The sequence below is a fragment of the Schistocerca gregaria genome, chromosome 6 (assembly GCF_023897955.1).
Source record: "Schistocerca gregaria isolate iqSchGreg1 chromosome 6, iqSchGreg1.2, whole genome shotgun sequence".
Classification (NCBI taxonomy): Eukaryota; Metazoa; Arthropoda; class Insecta; order Orthoptera; family Acrididae; genus Schistocerca; species Schistocerca gregaria.
Genome location: NC_064925.1, coordinates 78,351,737 through 78,372,372, shown reverse-complemented (window position 1 = coordinate 78,372,372; position 20,636 = coordinate 78,351,737). Strand labels below are relative to the sequence as shown.

General features: G+C 41.0%; 1 protein-coding gene across 1 annotated transcript in view; it reads left to right on the top strand.

Moving 5' to 3' along the window:
* LOC126278040 (medium-chain acyl-CoA ligase ACSF2, mitochondrial-like) overlaps window positions 1-20,636 on the top strand; it is a 225,979-nt gene that overhangs the window by 138,445 nt on the left and 66,898 nt on the right. Inside the window, exons 3-5 of the mRNA XM_049977795.1 lie at window positions 462-644; window positions 5,014-5,165; window positions 10,669-10,786. Coding sequence (XP_049833752.1) covers window positions 462-644; window positions 5,014-5,165; window positions 10,669-10,786 — 453 coding nt within the window. The remainder of the gene's footprint in view (window positions 1-461; window positions 645-5,013; window positions 5,166-10,668; window positions 10,787-20,636) is intronic.

The following is a 20,636-nucleotide window of genomic DNA, read 5'->3' as shown; positions in this document are numbered from 1 at the left end:
AGCAAATTAATTTCATTATTCATTTCTTCTACCATTGGTATGTTATATACCCATAGCATGAGACACAAGATTCTTAGAATGAAGTACGAACATCAGTCAACAGATGGCATTTAATGTTATACTGCTTAAATGCTACTTTTAATTACAATTTGCTACTTCTGTTTGTGACCAAAATTGCAGCCAGACTTGGTGGTGTGACAAAAGGTTCTTAAAAATAAATATGAACTTTGACCATCTGTTGGTACATGGTGTTGAATCTTAAATGCCATATTTAGTTGCTACTTGATACTTGTGACTTCTAGTTGTGAGTGAATTCATAGCAGGATACTGTAAAGTTGTTATTGTGAAAACTGCTACATCTCAGACACTGTTATTTGTAACAGATACATGACAGCTTGCCCTCTCATAAGCCTCCTTTGTTGTTTTCCAGACGAGGGTACATCAGGTGTGTGTTGTTGCAGGTGGACCGACTGGCAGCAGGTCTGATGTCGGTGGGGCTGTCCCGCGGCGACCGGCTGGGCTTGTGGGGTGGCAACTGCCTCGAATGGTACGTCACGGCACTGGCAGCTGCACGTGCTGGGCTTGCACTTGTCTGCCTCAACCCGGGCTATGAGGCTGCTGAACTAGGGCACTGCCTCTCCAAGGTATGTACCAGCCCTTCATCGGTCCACCACTTAACACCCCTTTCCCAACCTTGTCTACCAGACCACCACATTGGAGCACCACATTGCCAAGTTACCAGCCCTCTGTCTGTCGACCACCTCCTTTCTCAGGTCCAGCTACCAGGCTGCCAAATTAAGGCACTGTCTGGACAAGGTACTGGTGTGTGGGTAACTGAACATCTGATACTCTTCCAGCCATCTCTGTGTCTTCCACCAAGTGAGCTGACACACTCTGTAACACATTCAGGTGCTTGGCAGTTCAAATCCGCATCCAGTCATACAGCTTAAGGATTTTGCACTTCCCTGAGTAGCTTAAGACAAATGCAGGTATGGTTCCTTTGAATAGGTCATGCCTGATTTCTATATTCATCCATCTCCAGTCCAATGTCTGTTCCTAATGAAATATGTGGGCATTAGAAAAATACGCCTAAAATCCGTGTTGCACCTGCCTCTGTGCCTGAATGTATCAGCTGCTCTAACATGTCCTGAAATTGATTTAACTGTAATCAGTGCATTTCTGCACTAAGTCAATTACACACATTGATATTCATGTGTCATTCAAATGGTAACTCACGAATAAGTTGGCACAAGAGGACTTCATAAATTAAATTATGCATCATTCATTAATTAAAACTTCTGGGCTGAATTGCCGTAGTCAATATATAAAACTTCTTCTCCTTCTTGATGTTATGTATCATTGTCACATGTCATGTAACTTTTATTGAAAGCTGTGCTACACTTTAGAATAACACAGATACACGGTAGTAATTTTCAGCATTGTCTCCAACTCAATGGTTGGGACACCATGTTAGTGGTTCAATTTCTTGTTGCTAGAATCCATTTTGGAGCCATTCGAGAACCACGGTGTGAACTTCCCTATCACAGGAAAATCTTTCTCCCGGATGTTTTTTCAGCTTGCCAAAAAGATGGACATCAGTGATACGTTATCTGGACTTCGCAATGAACATGACCTATGTCTGTGTGGCCTCGGTCAAGTTGTTGGCACCTTTTCATGCCGCTGATGCAGCTTTGCATTTAGTCCCTATATAGCAGAGTTTCATGGTGACTTTGTGCAAACTGTGATGCTCCTCCTATGTCCCAGCAGAACAATGCCTGCAGGAAACATTGAAACATGTACACTCTTATGACAATGTGCCACTTTTGTTGCACAGTGGTCTTAGCATGGGACAACATGTGTAACTTACTTTCTGAAGCATCTTCATATAAAGTGTGTCCCATGTACGGCACATGCTTCTGTTGCCTTATACACTGCAGTCTGTTCCTAGTACTCTGGCAAGAAGTGTATCAGTTTTCATTTTCATCCAAACTGGAAGAGTTAGGAGAGGTCTTAGAATGGAATCTGAGAAATCTGTTGGAGCAGTCAGACAGAAACAGAAAGATGGGAAACCACTGGCAGTGCAGGACTAATCAATTCAAACTCCACTGTTCAACATCAATAATGAGAGTGTGGATTACAGTCTGTCCATGATGAAGAGGTTTCTTCTGAAATGCTCCATCCTTCTGGTGAGTCATGGCTGCTTTTGGTCCAGGAACTTGCAGAACATTGGACCTTGTAGATCTAGAATTACATGAGGATCTTCTGAACTATGTCAAAATAAGAGTGTAGTTTGCAATTAGTCAGTTGGTTGGTTGGTTTGGGAAGAGGGGAGAAAACAGTGAGGTAATTGGTCCCATTGGATTAGGGAATGATGGGGCAGGAAATTGGCCATGCGCTTTCAAAGGAACCATCCCAGCATTCGTCTTAAGCAATTTAGGGAAATCACAGGAAACCTAAATCGGGATGGCCGGATGTGAGTTCAAACCATTGTTGTCCTGAATGGAGCCCACAGTGCTAACCACTGCGCCACCTAACTCGTGTTTGCAATTAGTACTACATGAATTACTGGGCCAAACCATAATTTGTGACAGGTGTATGAACAGTTAAGTGCAATCTGTTTTCAGAGAACTAATAACTATCAAAAAGACCTCCAGTTATTTCATGCAAAACAATTCAAGAGCATTCACTGCCAATGTGTCTATAACAGTATGCTTGGTGAAACAGCATTCAACTAATACATTGAAATATTTAATTGTTGCTTCACTGACATCATTGCAGAAGTGCACTGTTTACTGCTAAATCAATTCAGAATATGTCTGAGGAGCTAGTACATGTAGATGCACATGAAGGTTGGCTACACAAGCCAGAATCAGGTGACTGTCTTTAATTACAATTGAATAAGGGAAAATGAGACAAATGGGTAGCTTTGATAGATGAAATGGTGAAGGCAGTAGAGGATCAAATAGGTAAAGAGACATGATCTAGAAGAACTCCTTATATAACACAGCTGATATTGAATTTAATTGATGAAAGGAGAAAATATAAAAATGCAGCAAATGAAATAGGTGAAAGTGAATAGGAATGACCAAAAAATGAGACTGACAAGAAGTGCAAAACTGCTAAGCAGGAATGGCAGGAGGACAAATGTATGAATGGAAGAGGACATAGATGAACATGAGATGGGAAATATGATACTGCATGAAGAATTTGACAGAGTGCAGACCTAAGTTGAAACAAGGCCTTGAGAGTAGACGACATTCTGTCAGAACTACTGAGAGCCTTGGGATAGCCAGCCATGACAAAATGCTTCCATCTGGTGAGCAAGATGTTGAGATAGATGAAATATCCTCAGATTTCAAGAAGAATATAATAGTTCCAATTCCAGAGAAAGCAGATGCTGATAAGTGTGAATAAAACTGAACTGTAAGTTTAGTAAGTCATTGTTCCAAAATACTAACACTAATTATTTATCAAAGAATGAAAAAACTTGTGGTTGGTTGGTTGATTTGTGGGAGGAAACCAAAAAGTGAAGTCATTGGTCCCATTGGGTTATGGAAGGATGGAAAAGGAAGTCGGCCATGCCTTTTTCAAAGGATTCATCCTGCCATTTGCCTGAGATAATTTAGGGAAATTGTGGTAAAATTAAATCAGGATGGCTGACCTTGGGGTAGATCAGTTAGGAATCTGGAGAAATGTAGAAATGCCTGAGGCAAAACTGACCCTACCCCTTATCTTAGAAGACATATTAATTAAAGGCAAACCTATGTTTATAGTATTTTTAGACTTAGAGAAAGCTTTTGACTATGTTGACTGGAATACTGTCTTTCATATTCTGAAGATAGCAGGGGTAAAACACAGGGAGTGAAAGACTATTTACAAGTTGTACAGAAACCAGACAGCAATTACAGGAGTCAAGGGGCATGCGAGGTAAGTAGTTGTCGAGAAGGGAGGCAAGGGCATGAGAGGGAAGCACTGGTTGAGAAGGGAGGAGACAGGATTGTAGCCTATTGAGCAAGCAGTATGGGAAACCAAAGAAAATTTTGGAGTAGGAATTAAAGTACAGTGAGAAGAAATAAAAACTTTGAGATTTGTCAGTGATATTGAAATTCTGTCACAGACAGCAGAGGTCATAGAGGTTCAGTTGAACAAAATGGGCAGTGTCTTGAAAGGAGAATATAAGATGAGCACCAACAAAAGGGAAACAAGGATAACAGAATGTTGTATAATTAAATTAGGTGAGGAGCTGAGGACATTAGATTAGGAAATGAGACTGAAAGTAGTAGATGAGTTTTGCTATTTGGGCAGCAAAATAACTGGCGATGGCTAAAGTACAGGGGGTATAAAATGTAGACTGGCAATGGCAAGAAAAGCATTTCTGAAGAAGAGAACTTTGTTAACATCGAATATTGACTTAAATGTTAGGAAGTCTTTTCTGAAAGTATTTGTAAGAAGTGTAACTTTGTGTGAAAGTGAAACATGTTTGGTAAACAATTTAGATAAGAATTGAATAGAAGCTTTTGAAAAATGTTGCTACATAAGAATGCTGAAGATAAGATGGGTAGATCATGTAACTCATGAGGAGATATTGAATGTAACTGGGGAGAAAAGAAATTGAGACACAGCGTGACCAGAAGAAGGGATCAGTTGATAGGACACATTCTGAAACATTAAGGAGCCACCAATTTAGTACTGGAGGGAAGTGTGATCGGTAAAAATCGTAAAGGTAGACCAAGAGGTGAATACAGTAAGCAGATTCAGAAGCAAGTGAGTTGCTGTAGTTATTTGGAGATGAAGAGGCTTACATGTGATAGAGTAGCGTGGAGGGCTGCATCAGACCAGTCTTTGGACTGAATACCATAGCAACAACACCAGGGAAAAATTATGCAACTTAATAACTGTTAAAATTTGTGATCCATTTTTGACCTGTGTCTTGCTGGAAAACAAACATTGTTTATGTAGTAGATAAGCTCTTGCCAATGGGGTGAGCACAACTAAGCATTAATTTGGTTGCAGGTGGAGGTTCGTGGTCTGGTGGCCACAGCCAGTGGTTATGACAGGCTGCAGAAACTTTTGCCAGAACTGGGAAGCAGTAAACCGGGGAAGCTGCGGAACAAAGAGATACCCAGCCTCAGCACCGTCATCCTCACAGGCACCAAACCTGCTGAGTGAGTATGAAGGGAGAGTGGGAGGGGGAGAGGCACAGACATAGGGAGGAGATATAAGCAAAAAGGGAAGGAGAATGAGAGGGGAAATAAGATTGAGAGAGAAGGGGTAAGAGATGTAGGGAGGGGGGTGAAGGAGGAAGAGGGGGCGAGAATCTGGGAGGGGGTGGGAGAGAGAGGGAGAGAGAGAGAGAGAGAGAGAGAGAGAGAGAGAGAGAGAGAGAGAGAGAGAGAGAGAGAGAGAAATGGCAGGGCATGGTTATTCATAGGGTGTGTGATCACCACAGACAGCACTACTTGCTCTACAATGTGCAGCCATGCTGGCCACATGGTTGTTATGGAGTTCTTGTGGTGGCATTCCATTCTTCCACCAGTGTGGTTGACAACTGCTGGATGGCCACTGCTGCAGGTGTATGTGCTGCAGTATGTCTCCACTACGCATCGCGTATGTGCCTGGTGGGATATGAGTCAGAGGATGGGAAAGACAGTCCATTCACCAAATATCATCTCACTCCAAGTGCTCCTCCACCTACGCAGTTTGATTCAGTTGTGCAATGTCATCCATAAAAACCAGACAAGTGTGAGTAGGACATGCACTCAGAGGGTTCTGTACAAACTTAATTATGTATATAGATAGTTTGCCTATAGGCACAGGTGCCAACTCCGTGGGGCCTGAGGGGGCCTGAGCCCCTTCAAGAATTCGATTAAGGGGGGGGGGGGGGAGGGGAAGTTCACAGAGCCTCACAGTAATTTAAGAAAATTATTAGTTATATTATGCTTTGTAAAATCACAAAATTATGTTGGAATTTTTTATTTTCCTTGTTTGACAATAGTTACCTTTTAAAATACATTCAGTAAAGAGTTAAAACAAATAATTATTATGATAGTAAGCAGGTTAACTGAAAATGAGTGGTGTGAATCATCATAGTGTTACAGTGCTGCAGGCACACTTAGAATTTATCCCTGTGCACGAACCTTCACGCAAAGTCTGGAGCCGGCAGGCCAGCACTGCATCTGCGGCAACAGCAAAAGCAACAGAGCAAAAGCGCCAGGGACCCTCCGCCTCTTGTCACATTCACGCTTCAAGACTTACAATGCCACGGCTGTATAAAGCCCACCCTCCTGACGCAGTCATTCAATGAATAGTTTTGTTCAGTGCATGCTGCAGACCTGTTTAGTGCTCCAACTTTACTGTCTAGTGGATTATTTTATATGACAATATTTTATTTGTTTACTGTAGTCTCTTAGTGTATTGTGAATTAAGTTTGCAATGGATAAATTTGTTACCAAAAAGGTGCACTTGGATGTTGATGATACTTGAAGTCAACCTCCAACAATTATTGTGTCATCAATTGCTTCATTGTCTTCAGGCAAGAACCATTCACAGCTGAAACATGGTCAATCCAGTAAGGGAAGCTCATTTCAGATGTCTTGTCTGATCAAATAGACATGGCTAGAATATGAGGCATCTACTGAAAAAGTTTTTTGCAAAGCCTGCAAAGAGGAACATGCTAAAAATCTATTACAATTTTCTTCAAAAAAAGAAGATGCATTTACTTCTGTAGGGTTTTTGAAGTGGAAAAAGGCTTTGGAAAAATTACATCTTCATGAAAATATGTTTATGCATAAAGAAGGTGTTCTGATACTAAATTCTATCACTAACTGCAGTGTGGCTTCCCAATTCAATGAACAGTTAGATAGTGATACAAAGAACAAAGAAAGGTGATTTAGCTCTTGAGACAATTTTTACTACCATGTAATTTCTATGCCGAGAAGGGTACGAAGATTTAAACTCAAATTTTTTTCAATTGTTGGAACTCCAAAAGAATGACATGCCTGAGTTTAAAGATTGGTTAGGGCATTTGGGGTATAAGTGGATGTCCTATGATATTCGAAATGAGGTCATTGATCTATTAGGAAAGTCTGTGTTGAGAAAGGTATTGGCTTCAATCAAGAAGACTGAACATTTTTCTATTATGGTTGACGAAACAAGTGATTCTTCGATTCACGAACAAGTGTCATTTTGTATTGGTACTGTCGATGATTCCTTAATCATCAAAGAAGACTTCATTGGCTTATATGAGACCCCTAACATTGAATCACAAACTCTGTTTAGTATTTTAAAAGACGTTTTTGTTTGTCTTGATTTTTCAGTGGATAACTTAACAGGACAGTGATATAATGGTGCCTTGAATATGAGAAGTAAGTTCAAAGGACTAAAAAAAGTTAGTTTTGGATATACAACCAAAAGCACATTATGTGCACTGTACTGCTCATAGTTTAAACTTGGCAGTTGTAGACAGTCTCTGCCATCTTACGTCTATGAGGGACTTAATAAACACTGTAAGGAAATCCAACAAAAGGATGGCATTTTCCAGAAGCATACACTGTGAGAGTACCAACAACCAAGCTGGTCTACTGCCCCTTTGCCCAACTCGATGGACCATGTGAGCTTCTAGTATCTTGAGAATATTGAAAAACGTTGAAGAACTTCTAGACTTTTTGAAACATTTTCTGCAGAGGACAAAACAGAGGCAGGTTACAAATGTGCAGGCTGCCTTGACTCAATGTTACAATTCAAGACTTATTCCTTTTTATGTATTTATTGCCATGCAATGAAACCAGTAGAGGATGTCAATGAAAAAATTCATTGCCCTCATCTAAGTGTTGCTGATCTGGAAAAAATATGTGAAGGCTTGATTTGTATATTGAATGGAAGGTGTGATAGTTTTGAACACTTTTGGGAATTGTCTTCAAAACAAAAACCTTCACAAGTTGATGATCCTTCGTTTCCTCAGAGTCGAAGTATACCAAAGTATGAAAACAATGAAGCCAGCTCACCGCACACTTTCAAAGCCCCAAAGGAATACTACAAAGCTATTTACATTGAAGTTTGTGAAATGGTGCACTCTTGCATTACTGAGTGGTTTGCTTCAACTGGACTCACACAGGTAATTGCAAGACTGCTTGCTTTTAGCAAACAGAGGTGAAACAAATTTGGAAAAATTAACAGAGTTTTTAAAAAATGACCTAGACATTGAGAGACTGCGTTTACATATGAATATGTTAGCCAATGTTGCTAATAAAAAACAAATGGTCTTAAAAAACATGCATTATGTAAGAAAGTACATTACTCCAGAGCCTGCTGTTGGAGAAATGTTATGTGAAGTAGTGAAGTGCATTAAGCTTTTCCAAGTAGTTCCAATCATGACAGCAACAGCAGAATGGTTATTTAGCGTCCTTAGACATCAGAAGTCATTCTCCAATCAACAATGTGACAGAAGCGATTGAACAACTTGGCTGTTCCTCATGACCACTGAGCCGTTTTGGATGAATTGGATATCCGACCAGTCATCAATGACTTCATATTCAGTTATCTGGTCAGACAGTTGACATTTGCACCTTTCTACAGAAACTCTAGCCCTAATAATGGCATTTAGAGAAATATTAAAAATCTTTATAAAACAGAGAATTAAATACATACATAATGTTAAATTTTCAGTTTCAAAATATTAGTACTAGTTTAGTACTGTATTACTATATTATTATAGTACTGTATTAGATTTTTCAAATACTTAAATATTTTTAGGAAATAAGACCCAATTAAAACCTGCTAGTTACATACTTCTTGATTGAAACTATTAGGCATACTGTATTAACTTTATTAGCAGTATTAAAGCATTAACTTTGAGATATTGTTTTTATTTGATGAACCTTATTCAAAGGAAGCTTAAATTATCTATTTCACTTTTTAGTCAAAGTGCTATTACTTTGTGACAGCAGTATTTTATGTTTTAGTCTTTTAATGATAGTTTAGGATTTATTTAAATATAATTTCAGTCTTTTCAGAGCTATATATTCACTGCTCTGTAATAGTTTATAAGCATGATTATTACTGTAAATTAAATTAGCTTTTTGCAAAAATACCATACATATTTACATTTCTTTTTCTTTCTTTTTTTTTTTGTTTTTGTTTTTGCAAAGTCCAAAGATGTGTCAGGTTTGTCAAGTTTCCCAGAGTGCCGAGTTATTGAGAGTCCAGTTTACGGGGTTCTATTGTTGATCACATGACTCTAAATATATGACATTTGACTGACTTTAAAACTCACTATTTTTCATCTAAAATTTGGAAAATTTCCCGGGGCAAGACCCACGGTATGGGCCACCCCAATATCTTTTATAAGTTGGCACCTCTGCCTATAGGTTTTGATGAGTGAGTTTTCGAGTATCAAAATATGACATAAAACGCTATATTTCAGTTCAATATCCATACCCTACCTCTACCCATTCCTGAGAAAAACAGGTCTCAACAGATGGCCATATCTATTGATAGCATTGACTTAGAAGCTTAAATTTTTTTACACCACAGAGGGATTGTATGCCATAATATTTGACATAAATTTCAAATTGATGTCTCTACCCATTCCTGAGACAAAGACATCATAACAAATGACAAAAAAGTGATCCTACAAGGATTCCATTTTTACCATTTGAGGTATGGAACACTAAAAATGAGGTCAGGATCAAATGCACCCCTAAAAAAATGCTCATGGGGTAGGAGTACAGTGTCACAATCACGTTGACCATTGAGTGAGCTGTGTTAAAAGATTTGGAGGTCAGTACATCCCTGCAACATTGTGGCTCTCCAAGACATTACACATGGACCACCAAGATGATCATGTTTGAAAATGCTGTACGTGCCCTCATATTATATGAGGTGGGAACACATAATGCACCCAGGAACAATGTCAAACATTATCGTTTTGTTGATCTAGATGTTATGTTGTGAGGAGGAATAAAGTCACATAAGTTATTATTTAATTGGCATGTTTCAAATAAACAACATTACGCAAAATGCACATCAGTTTTCTGCATGTGCAAGTGTAACTTTTTTTTTTTTTTTTTTTTTTTTTTTTGAACATGTAGATAGGAAAGACTGACAGTACAATGTTAATAATGTGCAGCCAATTTGGCTTGTTTTCTTCAACTCCTTGTCCAGTTTAACATGTGCAATGCAGAGCCAGTTGCTTTCACATAATATGCTATACTGTGGAAAGAGAGCAAAGTTTAACAGTTCTACATGTTGGCAACATAGAAGATATTCTTAAATTGTGATAGGAGAATATTTTCTGCAGTCATTCAGGTTATTTTTCAAAGCTCTTTATCTCTTTATAGTTTGTAGTGGAGTCTAGGACAAGTAAATTGATCCACAAAACCTTGGGATCACAAAATTCTGAAATTAGCTTGAAATTGGTAATGGCAGAGTCTCTCTTGTTATTTTTGTAGAGAATTCGATATTTACCACAAAACTGTGTCATATCACAACCTTGATTTTTAAGATTTTAAATTCACATTGAACTTTTTATGCATTTTATAAATGGCCTGTAATCAAGGAAATGAACCTCTTGGCTCAGATCATCATCTATGTTCAAAAACCTCAAAATCATGACTATCTCCAGGAAAAGTTAGCATATTAAGCAATGCTGATAAGTCTTTTTTTCACCAGGGGAACGTATGGTTATAATCAAGTGATGGATCTTGCAACAAATGAAAACTTGGAACGGGTCTTAAATCTCCAGAAGGACATTCAGCCTGATGAATGCTGTCAGATCCAGTTTACATCAGTAAGTAATAAATAATTAAAATTATAAATTCACACTTTGTGAGGGTATTAATATACAACAGTGGTATGTCCTGGCTTAGCCTGGGTAGCACTGTCTCCGTGGCTGGGCGACTTGTTTGGTATAGCTCTAATAGAGTGTGGGGACATTGAGACAAAGTGATTTGCTGACCAGCACTACAGAGTGGGTACGTGGAGCCTCTGTGCCCCAGCTGCTAGTTCTCACCAAGTGACGTTATATGATGGATGTCTCTTGTATTATCCAAAGTTCAGTAAATGTTTATTTAGACTGATCAGTGTTTGTGTCTTACTTACTTGTCACCTAGTACCATACAGAGGTACATTGCCACACTGGTGAACCCCACAATAATGGATGCCATGTTTTTTGTGAAATACAGCTGTGTGCCACGTTAATGCAGGCCAACAATGGAAGTGATGTTTACCTTGTTCATTGTTCTTCACAGCTCTGTGGCTACAAATTCCTATATACCTACCACAGTGTGGTGCACCCATTGCCTTCCTTAATGTGGTGGGCATACTGTAAGACCTTCAATACACACACCATCAGATTATTTGACTTGTTGCTCTAGTGAAGTAGGCGAGTGTCAGCAATATGTTTCGTGGTCTTACCGTGGCGTGTTTATCTTCTGCCGTTTGGTCAGACAGAAATGCCACTGGCACGCTTAGAGTAGCAGATTGACAGTGACCAACTTTAAACAGAACTCGATTAATTTTCACACACATTTATTAAAGGAATAAAAATCATAGATATTACGTAATTTGATTCTGGATGCTGTTTACAATTGACAATCTGAAGTTCCTTGGCTCTTGGTACATTAATCTAAATCTCACATATCTCTGATACTTGACAAAGGGTCTATACATTTCTCTTCATGGCTATGTACAGAAATATGATAATCTTATTAGGTGCAGACTGAAACTTGACTATAGACTGGTACAGACAAATGCAGACTGACTAATCGGAGATCTGTATACTTGTTATAACCCCTCGAGCATTCAGGTATTACTGCGCGAGTGTGATCTGCGAGGAGAAAAGGTTCTACATTAGCAGCAATGTCATTGGCTGCGTTACATATTAATACGCAGATCGGCGGAAGTAGAATTTGGTCCATCTCTAAGACAGTGCCATCTTGTAGTGCGCAGACGGAGTGCTGCGCCTGCGCTGTTGTGCTTAGCGGGGTGCCCTCTAGTGGGAAAGTTGTGTATGTGCTGACTATGTGGAAATGACAGTGTGGATAACAGGTGTGGCAATTCAGGTACAATGAGCAGTTCACCTGTGAAACTCCGGCACAACTGTGGCATCATCTTAATTTGGTAGTTGACCCCACACTGATGTCAGACGAAACCCTTTGGATATCATGGGTCATGAAACTTCTATCTGAGCTACAGCTTGCAGTGATCTTGTATGAGATGGAACTGCTAGTTAACAGTTAACAAACTGTGTGGAATATGGAGCAAAAAGTGTGCAAAAATGTTGTCTCTTAAAATAGAGTGGCTGATTCAACAATAGCCGACATCAGAGCCTTTACTAGTGAACTTGCATGCTGAACCCACTCCAACATGCTTCGAGGACAGTTCGTGTTCAGTTTTCATTCGATTGGACATGCTGCCGATAGTGTCCTCTGCGTCTGCTGCTCTGCGCGTCGCCGATGCTTGATGCAGTTCCAACTGCACTGTGATTGATGGATCCAACACCAATTGTGCCTTTCTGTTCAGCTCAGATAGTACAACTGTTATCGGGATTCCCAGCATGACAATCAAAATTCCCACAATTCCAACCTCATCAAGTGTCATCGTAATTCTCAATGGCTGAGTGCATATTCACTTCACTTGGTGTTATCAATGACCGTTCAGAATTTGTTATGTTAATCTCTGAGCTCATGGAACCCGCAGAACTGACAAGTGACATTATCCTTTCCTCTCTACCACTCAATAAGTAGGATGCAGAAAAACTAGCATTTCTACAATGAATTGTTGGCACTCCTGGATAACAGGTGTGGCAATTCAGTTACAATGAGCAGTTCACCTGGGGAACCCCTTCACAACTGTGGCATCATGTTGATTTGGTAGCTGACCCCACACTGATGTCAGACCAAACCCTTTGGATATCATGGATCATGAAACTTCTGTCTGAGCTACAGCTTGCAGTGATTTTGTATGAGATGGGACTGCTAGATTGGAAGTTGACCCTAGAAGACAGATTATATTCAGTGATGCAATTCAGGCAGAAAATCAAATTGGGCACCCTTGCCTCCTACACCTGATGAGCTGGCACATACTCTAAACATTCATGATGCCACCCAACCTCATGTGAAACTGCTGTCACAAGCTCTGCTCCAAGCAGTGAACTGCTGAGTGCTCATGGTCACACAATGACTGCCAAGAATGCTGCTCCAGCTGACCGTGCCCCATCTCACCCAAAACGTGTACATATACAGTTTGGTGCATCTGCGCATAGTTTTCACCAGTCATGCTTGCTCCCAAACAACAACCACACAACTATACCAAGTCACTTCTCTTCTCGCAGTGACTTCACATCAGAATGCCTGTATATTTGAGACTGCGACTCAAATCTGTACTTCCTAATCAATACAAGGTTAGATGTGTGCATGGTGCCTCGCCTGCTGTTGTGACCACATGCTGCAAACCTTGGACTGCAACTACATATGGCTAATGACGCAGGCATCCATGTACACAGCATGCAGGATCTGGCAGTGCATCTTTGTGACAAACTACATTGATGTGGACCTTTTACGTTGCTGAATCAGTGATAGGAATAAACTTCCTCCACAATTTCAAACCTCTCACCTAATCTCTACCATGATTCCTTATACTGCCCTGTCTTTTGGCAGCTCACCCTAGGATTTTTTGCCCCAACTTCATCATGGGATGTGAATCACAATTGTTCTCACTCACAGCCTACAATACAAGCAATCAACACAATCCAAAATCAGTTGTTGGAGACCTGGGTTGACTTGCATTAATTACACTTTGTCAACGATGATCTCTGCTAGTGCTTGCATGAAATGTCCCTCGTGCTCACAAGTGCATGCAACCAAATCCAATGTTTCTCACACAACAATGTGGCAATAGTACATACTGCCACCCCCACACTGGATGGCCACGCCTCACTGCTACAACCCCCGTACTCCAAGTTTTAGACTCTAAGCAGTATGCAATTAGAAATGGTACTATGCACTGTATCACTACAACCACTGGTGCATCTGTAAACCACAAGGCATGACACTTTGCATCAGCTCTTCTTCAGGGAGTCAAAACGGCGATAAATGAAGTGTGGCAAGTGGGTATTGTCCACCCTTCAGGCAGTGCCCGAATGTCACGCATTGAACTGGTATATTGATGCCATTTACCACATGCAGCGGATGAGCAGGCACCTCTGGTTAATGCCACAGAGGGCTCTCACATGCAAGAGGAATCGAAAAGTAGTGTGGACCACAGAAGTGCAAAACGTGTTTGACCGCTGTAAAGAAGCTCTGGCAACAGCGATGCCTGTAGCACACCCAGCACCAGGAATGCAGATTAAACTTGCAACTGCTGCCAGTGATTCAGCTATTTGTGCTATACTCCAACAAAACAGGGTGGATACTAAACATCATCTCATGTTTTTCTCTAAGAAATTAAGAAAGTCTCAAACAAAATGGTCAACATTTGACCAGAAGTTACTAGCAGTGTATGGAAGTGTATAGCACAATTACAAAGACGTGGAAGGGTGCTGTCAACCTCAAACAGTACCACAATCTGCACATGCACTTGCACAGAGCTGACAATGTGATGGCTGACTGCTCTCTTGGGTCACACAATCTTCCTCATCTTGGTGTATACTAGGTCAGCAGAAGAACAAGAAAAGGGACCATTGTGTCAAGCCTTGCTCATGGACACATCATCCAATCTCATAATTCAATAATGACTGGTCCCTAGGTCAGAGGTCAATATCCTCTGTGATGTGTCCCAACACAGAATCTGCCTGATCCTGCCCAGGTCCATGCAGCAAAAAAATATTTGATCCCCTACACGACCTTGTACACACAGGTGTCCAAATCACAACATGGCTGGTTATTTAGTGTTTTGATTGGTCCATTGTTAGACACAACTGCCACAATGGCACGAGGACATATCTCGGCTGTCAGTGAAGCAAGGTAGCCCAACACGCACAGGCACCACGCAGCAGTTTTGAAATATGACATAGGCACTTCTGCCATATATACCTAGATCTTGTGGGTCTACCAGAATCCGAGGGCTACATATAAGTCCTAACCTTGATCAACAGAGATTCAAGCTGGATAGAAGCTATCCCAATAACAGACATCACAACAAAGCTCCTGCTAAAGCTTTTATCACAGCTTGGATACTGCATTTTGGTTGTCTGCACACTATCACCACAGACAAGAAACAGCAATTCAAATCCGCACTCTTCACAGCCCTTTGTAACTTTGTGGCATCTCTTGCCATTACAGCAAGGCACTATGGCCTACAAGAGAGATGGCACCTTACAATGAAGACATCTTTGATGTGCCACGTGAAACATGGACTGAAGCTCTCCCGGGGGCCCTCCTCGGTATCTTCATGGTGTGTTAAGATGAGCTCCAAGCCTCACTCACAGAGATACGTTAATACTGCCAGCTGAACCCGTATGGCTTACACCCACTCGTGGCCCATCTGACCTTTCCTTGATGATTAATCGTGTCAAGTACTATATTCACAATTTACTGCTACCTCCTCCATCCATACACACAGTCCCTAAAATTGTTCATGCATAAGAGACCCATGAATTACACACATCATGCTCTGTGATGATGCTGTATGAATGGCATTACAACCCTCTACAATGATCCATTGCAAGTGATCAGACAGGGACCTGCACTTTTGACATTGTTGTCAATGGAATTACCACATCAGTCTTAATCACCATACTAAAAGCAGTGTGGATACTTATCACTGATGACTACATGAATTGCCTACAGGATCATGATGACTCGAATGTCTCTCATACGAGTGGACTGTGTCTTGTCCACTCAGTGGCAATCACAGTCTACTTGCGAAACTTCAATCCAGATGAAATTATGGTCAAGTTAGTTAATAGTGATCTGTGCATAGAAGCAAAACATGCAGCTCTGCAAATCACAACCAAGGTGATCACTACCAGCATAGTTGGACCTTCCATCAGCTGGTGATGGTGGACTTCATAGTAGTGTCATCACAACAGTTGAAAATGTGACACCTGTTGTACTGATTGTTCATGTAATATTATTTTGGAATGTACTTGAAATTTCCCTTTGAAAGCCAGTGATTTAGTTTTTTAACTGAAATTTTTAGATTCTGATTCATAGATACACTCCTGGAAATGGAAAAAAGAACACATTGACACCCGTGTGTCAGACCCACCATACTTGCTCCGGACACTGCGAGAGGGCTGTACTAGCAATGATCACACGCACGATACAGCGGACACACCAGGAACCGTGGTGTTGGCCGTCAAATGGCGCTAGCTGCACAGCATTTGTGCACCGCTGCCGTCAGTGTCAGCCAGTTTGCCGTGGCATACGGAGCTCCATCGCAGTCTTTAACACTGGTAGCATGCCGCGACAGCGTGGACGTGAACTGTATGTGCAGTTGACGGACTTTGAGCGAGGGCGTATAGTGGGCATGCGGGAGGCCGGGTGGACGTACTGCCGAATTGCTCAACACGTGGGGCGTGAGGTCTCCACAGTACATCGATGTTGTCGCCAGTGGTCGGCCGAAGCTGCACGTGCCCGTCGACCTGGGACCGGACCGCAGCGACGCACGGATGCACGCCAAGACCGTAGGACCCTACGCAGTACCGTAGGGGACCGCACCGCCACTTCCCAGCAAATTAGGGACACTGTTGCTCCTGGGGTATCGGCGAGGACCATTCGCAACCGTCTCCATGAAGCTGGGCTACAGTCCCGCACACCGTTAGGCCGTCTTCCGCTCACACCCCAACATCGTGCAGCCCGCCTCCAGTGGTGTCGCGACAGGCGTGAATAGAGGGACGAATGGAGACGTGTCATCTTCAGCGATGAGAGTCGCTTCTGCCTTGGTGCCAATGATGGTCGTATGCGTGTTTGGCGCCGTGCAGGTGAGCGCCACAATCAGGACTGCATATGACCGAGGCACACAGGGCCAACACCCGGCATCATGGTGTGGGGAGCGATCTCTACACTGGCCGTACACCTCTGGTGATCGTCGAGGGGACACTGAATAGTGCATGGTACATCCAAACCGTCATCGAATCCATCGTTCTACCATTCCTAGACTGGCAAGGGAACTTGCTGTTCCAACAGGACAATGCACGTCCGCATGTATCCCGTGCCACCCAACGTGCTCTAGAAGGTGTAAGTCAACTACCCTGGCCAGCAAGATCTCCGGATCTGTCCCCCATTGAACATGTTTGGGACTGGATGATGCGTCGTCTCACACGGTCTGCACGTCCAGCACGAACGCTGGTCCAACTGAGGCGCCAGGTGGAAATGGCATGGCAAGCCATTCCACAGGACTACATCCAGCATCTCTACGATCGTCTCCATGGGAGAATAGCAGCCTGCATTGCTGCGAAAGGTGGATATACACTGTACTAGTGCCGACATTGTGCATGCTCTGTTGCCTGTGTCTATGTGCCTGTGGTTCTGTCAGTGTGATCATGTGATGTATCTGACCCCAGGAATGTGTCAATAAAGTTTCCCCTTCCTGGGACAATGAATTCACGGTGTTCTTATTTCAATTTCCAGGAGTGTATTTGATTTCAGCTATGTATTTTAAACTGAAGGTCATTCTTTGTCTTCTGTATTATTATTTGATCATTGAACGAGATCAGTGTTTTTATGTGAATATGTGTCCTGCTATTCATCTAACACCTTGTTTAGCTCCTGTTTCCACTGTCTATTACTGCCAGCTAAGTATGTATTGAATATAGTAGGTGAAAGGCCACACCCTTGTCATACTTCTCTGGTGACCTTCATTTGTCCTGTCTTCTCTTCCCCTGTATTTATTGTAATTTCTGTGTGCTGAGACAAGCTCTGTGTCACTTGATCTTGGAAATGCTCTTTTCCCATTATGTTTCAAAGCTTGCTTTTGTTCACTTTATTGAAAGCTTTTTCGTAATGTGTCAGTGTGAGCATCTGAATTAAGATTAGTGATATCCTAGCTAACTTAGTGCTGTTTTTGCAAACTTGTTTTTCCTTCCATTAACTAATTTTAAGCTTAACCACAGTGTGATCTTACAATGCATTTGTCAATCATGTTTCAACACAATCAGATACACCACAGTCCTCAATGATAAGATCAACAAACATCAGACTTTCCTACTCAGTGTGTCATGAAATTTTACTTTGTGGCATAGTCTGATGGAGTCTGTCACAAAATTTAGTTTTTTCCTTAAGTCTAAACCTTATAATGGAGTGACTAATTCTTAACACGAGTACTGAGACATGTGACATAAACTGCAGAGATGTAGAATCTAACATATTCCTCTTTTTTATTTTGCAAATATCGTTCTGTGTGCTACATACGACTTTATAACATAGGCAGCTACAGCCTTTGAAATCCATGGTAAGTTGAACTTGAAAAGAAAAAACAACACAGACAGCTGTTAATTGATGATTTTATTCACATGACAGGTTTCTGTGTGCTAAAACAGCTTCCTCAGGTGGCATTACGTAGAAAGGAAAGCATCTCTGTAATCTATATAATTAAAAAATCATGGGTGTCCATAAAAGTAAACCTAAATGAAAAGTACTTACAATAATGTCACATAGATTAGCACACGGAGATGAACCCTACGTTCGTAGTCACTGAATCCAATGTCTGTCTGAGAAACGTAACCCATTGCAAAGATAAAAACCCCCAGAAGGAAACATTTATACAAGACTGAAAACTGGGAAGTGAGAAATCAGTTACATTGTAGGGCCTAAATGTGCATCCACATGCAAATTGAACACAAATGAAGAATTAAAATTATTATATATATATTTAAAAAAAAAGAGCTAGTTGTAACTGAGAATGAACATAGAAGGTAGTAGGAGAGGAGACCCCATTTACAATAGTGCACCTAGGAAACCAGAACAACAGATTAATAAAGTGCTTCACAAAACAAATATATCAGTGAACTATTTGCACCAATGTTCTGTCAGTTATTATATGTTAACTATTTCCTTTCTTCATGGGGTTGAATTCTGTAACTATGAACATTGTGGGAAACTCCATGTGCTTATTTTATGTTATGCTACTGTAAGATTTTTCATTTACGTTTACTTTCATTGGCTATCCTTAATTTTTTAATTATACAGATTAAAAGGAGCTTTTCTTTTCTATGTAGTATTAACTGAAGACGCTGCTTTAACATAGCAAGACTGGTCATGTAAATAAATCATCAGTTAACAGCTGTTTGCAGTTTCCTTCAAGTTCAGTTTGCCTTATTTGTTTGTTGTCCAAACAGGATCACTAATGGTTATATCTACAGGTGGATGTGCTAGTGTTGAAACTTACTGCCTTTCCCATCAGTCTTCTAACTGGTTTATTGTGGCCCACAATGAATTCCTCTCCTGTGCCAATTTCTGCATCTCTTAGTAGCACTTGCTCCAGTTATCTTTACTTGTCTGTTGTGTATATTCCAACCTGTATTGTTTTCTATATGTTCCTCTCCTCATCATTTCTGGGGAGAACCTCCTCATCCCTCTCTTTATCAGTCCACCTAATTTTCAGTATCCTATAGCGCTGTGGGAAAACATTCCTCACCGTCTTGCCACATGTAAGCTCAACACACTCTTTGTGGGTGCACATGCAGTACTGGGTCTGCAGGACGAAATAACAGATCACAGAAATGTTCTCTTGGTTCCTTCATTGGAACGGGAGACAACTACATATAACATATACTAGGCTAATGTACTAACTTAAGTTGCCCCAGAAAAAAACACTAGTTCTCTCATCATGGACACTACTATTTATGTGCATCTGGGTCTGGTGTGTGTACCAAAGTGAAACTAAATAATGAACAGGAGGTGTGCATACCATTTAACATAATATTCTTCAGCTTACACAAGATTACAGGGGATGATATTTGTACTTGGCTTAGAGAGGGTTGATGCCAAACTGCAGATAAGTTGCAAGAAGTGACACACAGTGAGTTTGAGATATAGAAACCTTTTATCACATGTGACCCTGTCAACAAGGCACTAAGCAATCTATAACTTGTGAACATGCTTGTGGCAGTCTACATAACACAGAAAAATATGTCAGCATGTAGTTATAACCAGACAGGACACACACAATATTAGCATGAAAACAAAACACTATCATGCACTAGTAATACAGGAGGAGGTGGACAAAGTGACCACAGATGAATTTACAATTAAATAATCTTGCTACAATGGCAAGGGAAATGTTGCACTACCCACAATTTTAATCTATCATAAATACAACGTGAGCAAGACAATACAATAAAATCCTCTAGCTACCAGAGAGACAGAACTGAGTGGTTATTGCTGAACAGACAGTCCCTTTCTGGTGCACATGTACACTCCTCTGATAATATGTGTGGCAAGAGTGATACAGTCCATCAGGCCTTTGTTTTAATAAAAGGTATTCTATGAGGTGGTGGTAGTAAGCTGGAAAAATAAAGCTGCTTTTTGTTGCTTAGTGTTCAGTTTAGAACTTGATCTACATCAAGAGTAAATGAAGCCCTTGGCCACTAGCTCTTGACAATGCTTGCAAATGCCAACAATAAAAATTCAGCCAAAGCATGTAGTACTGATTCCACTGGTGTTGTCTTTGCTTCTCTTGTACATATCTGGAGTACT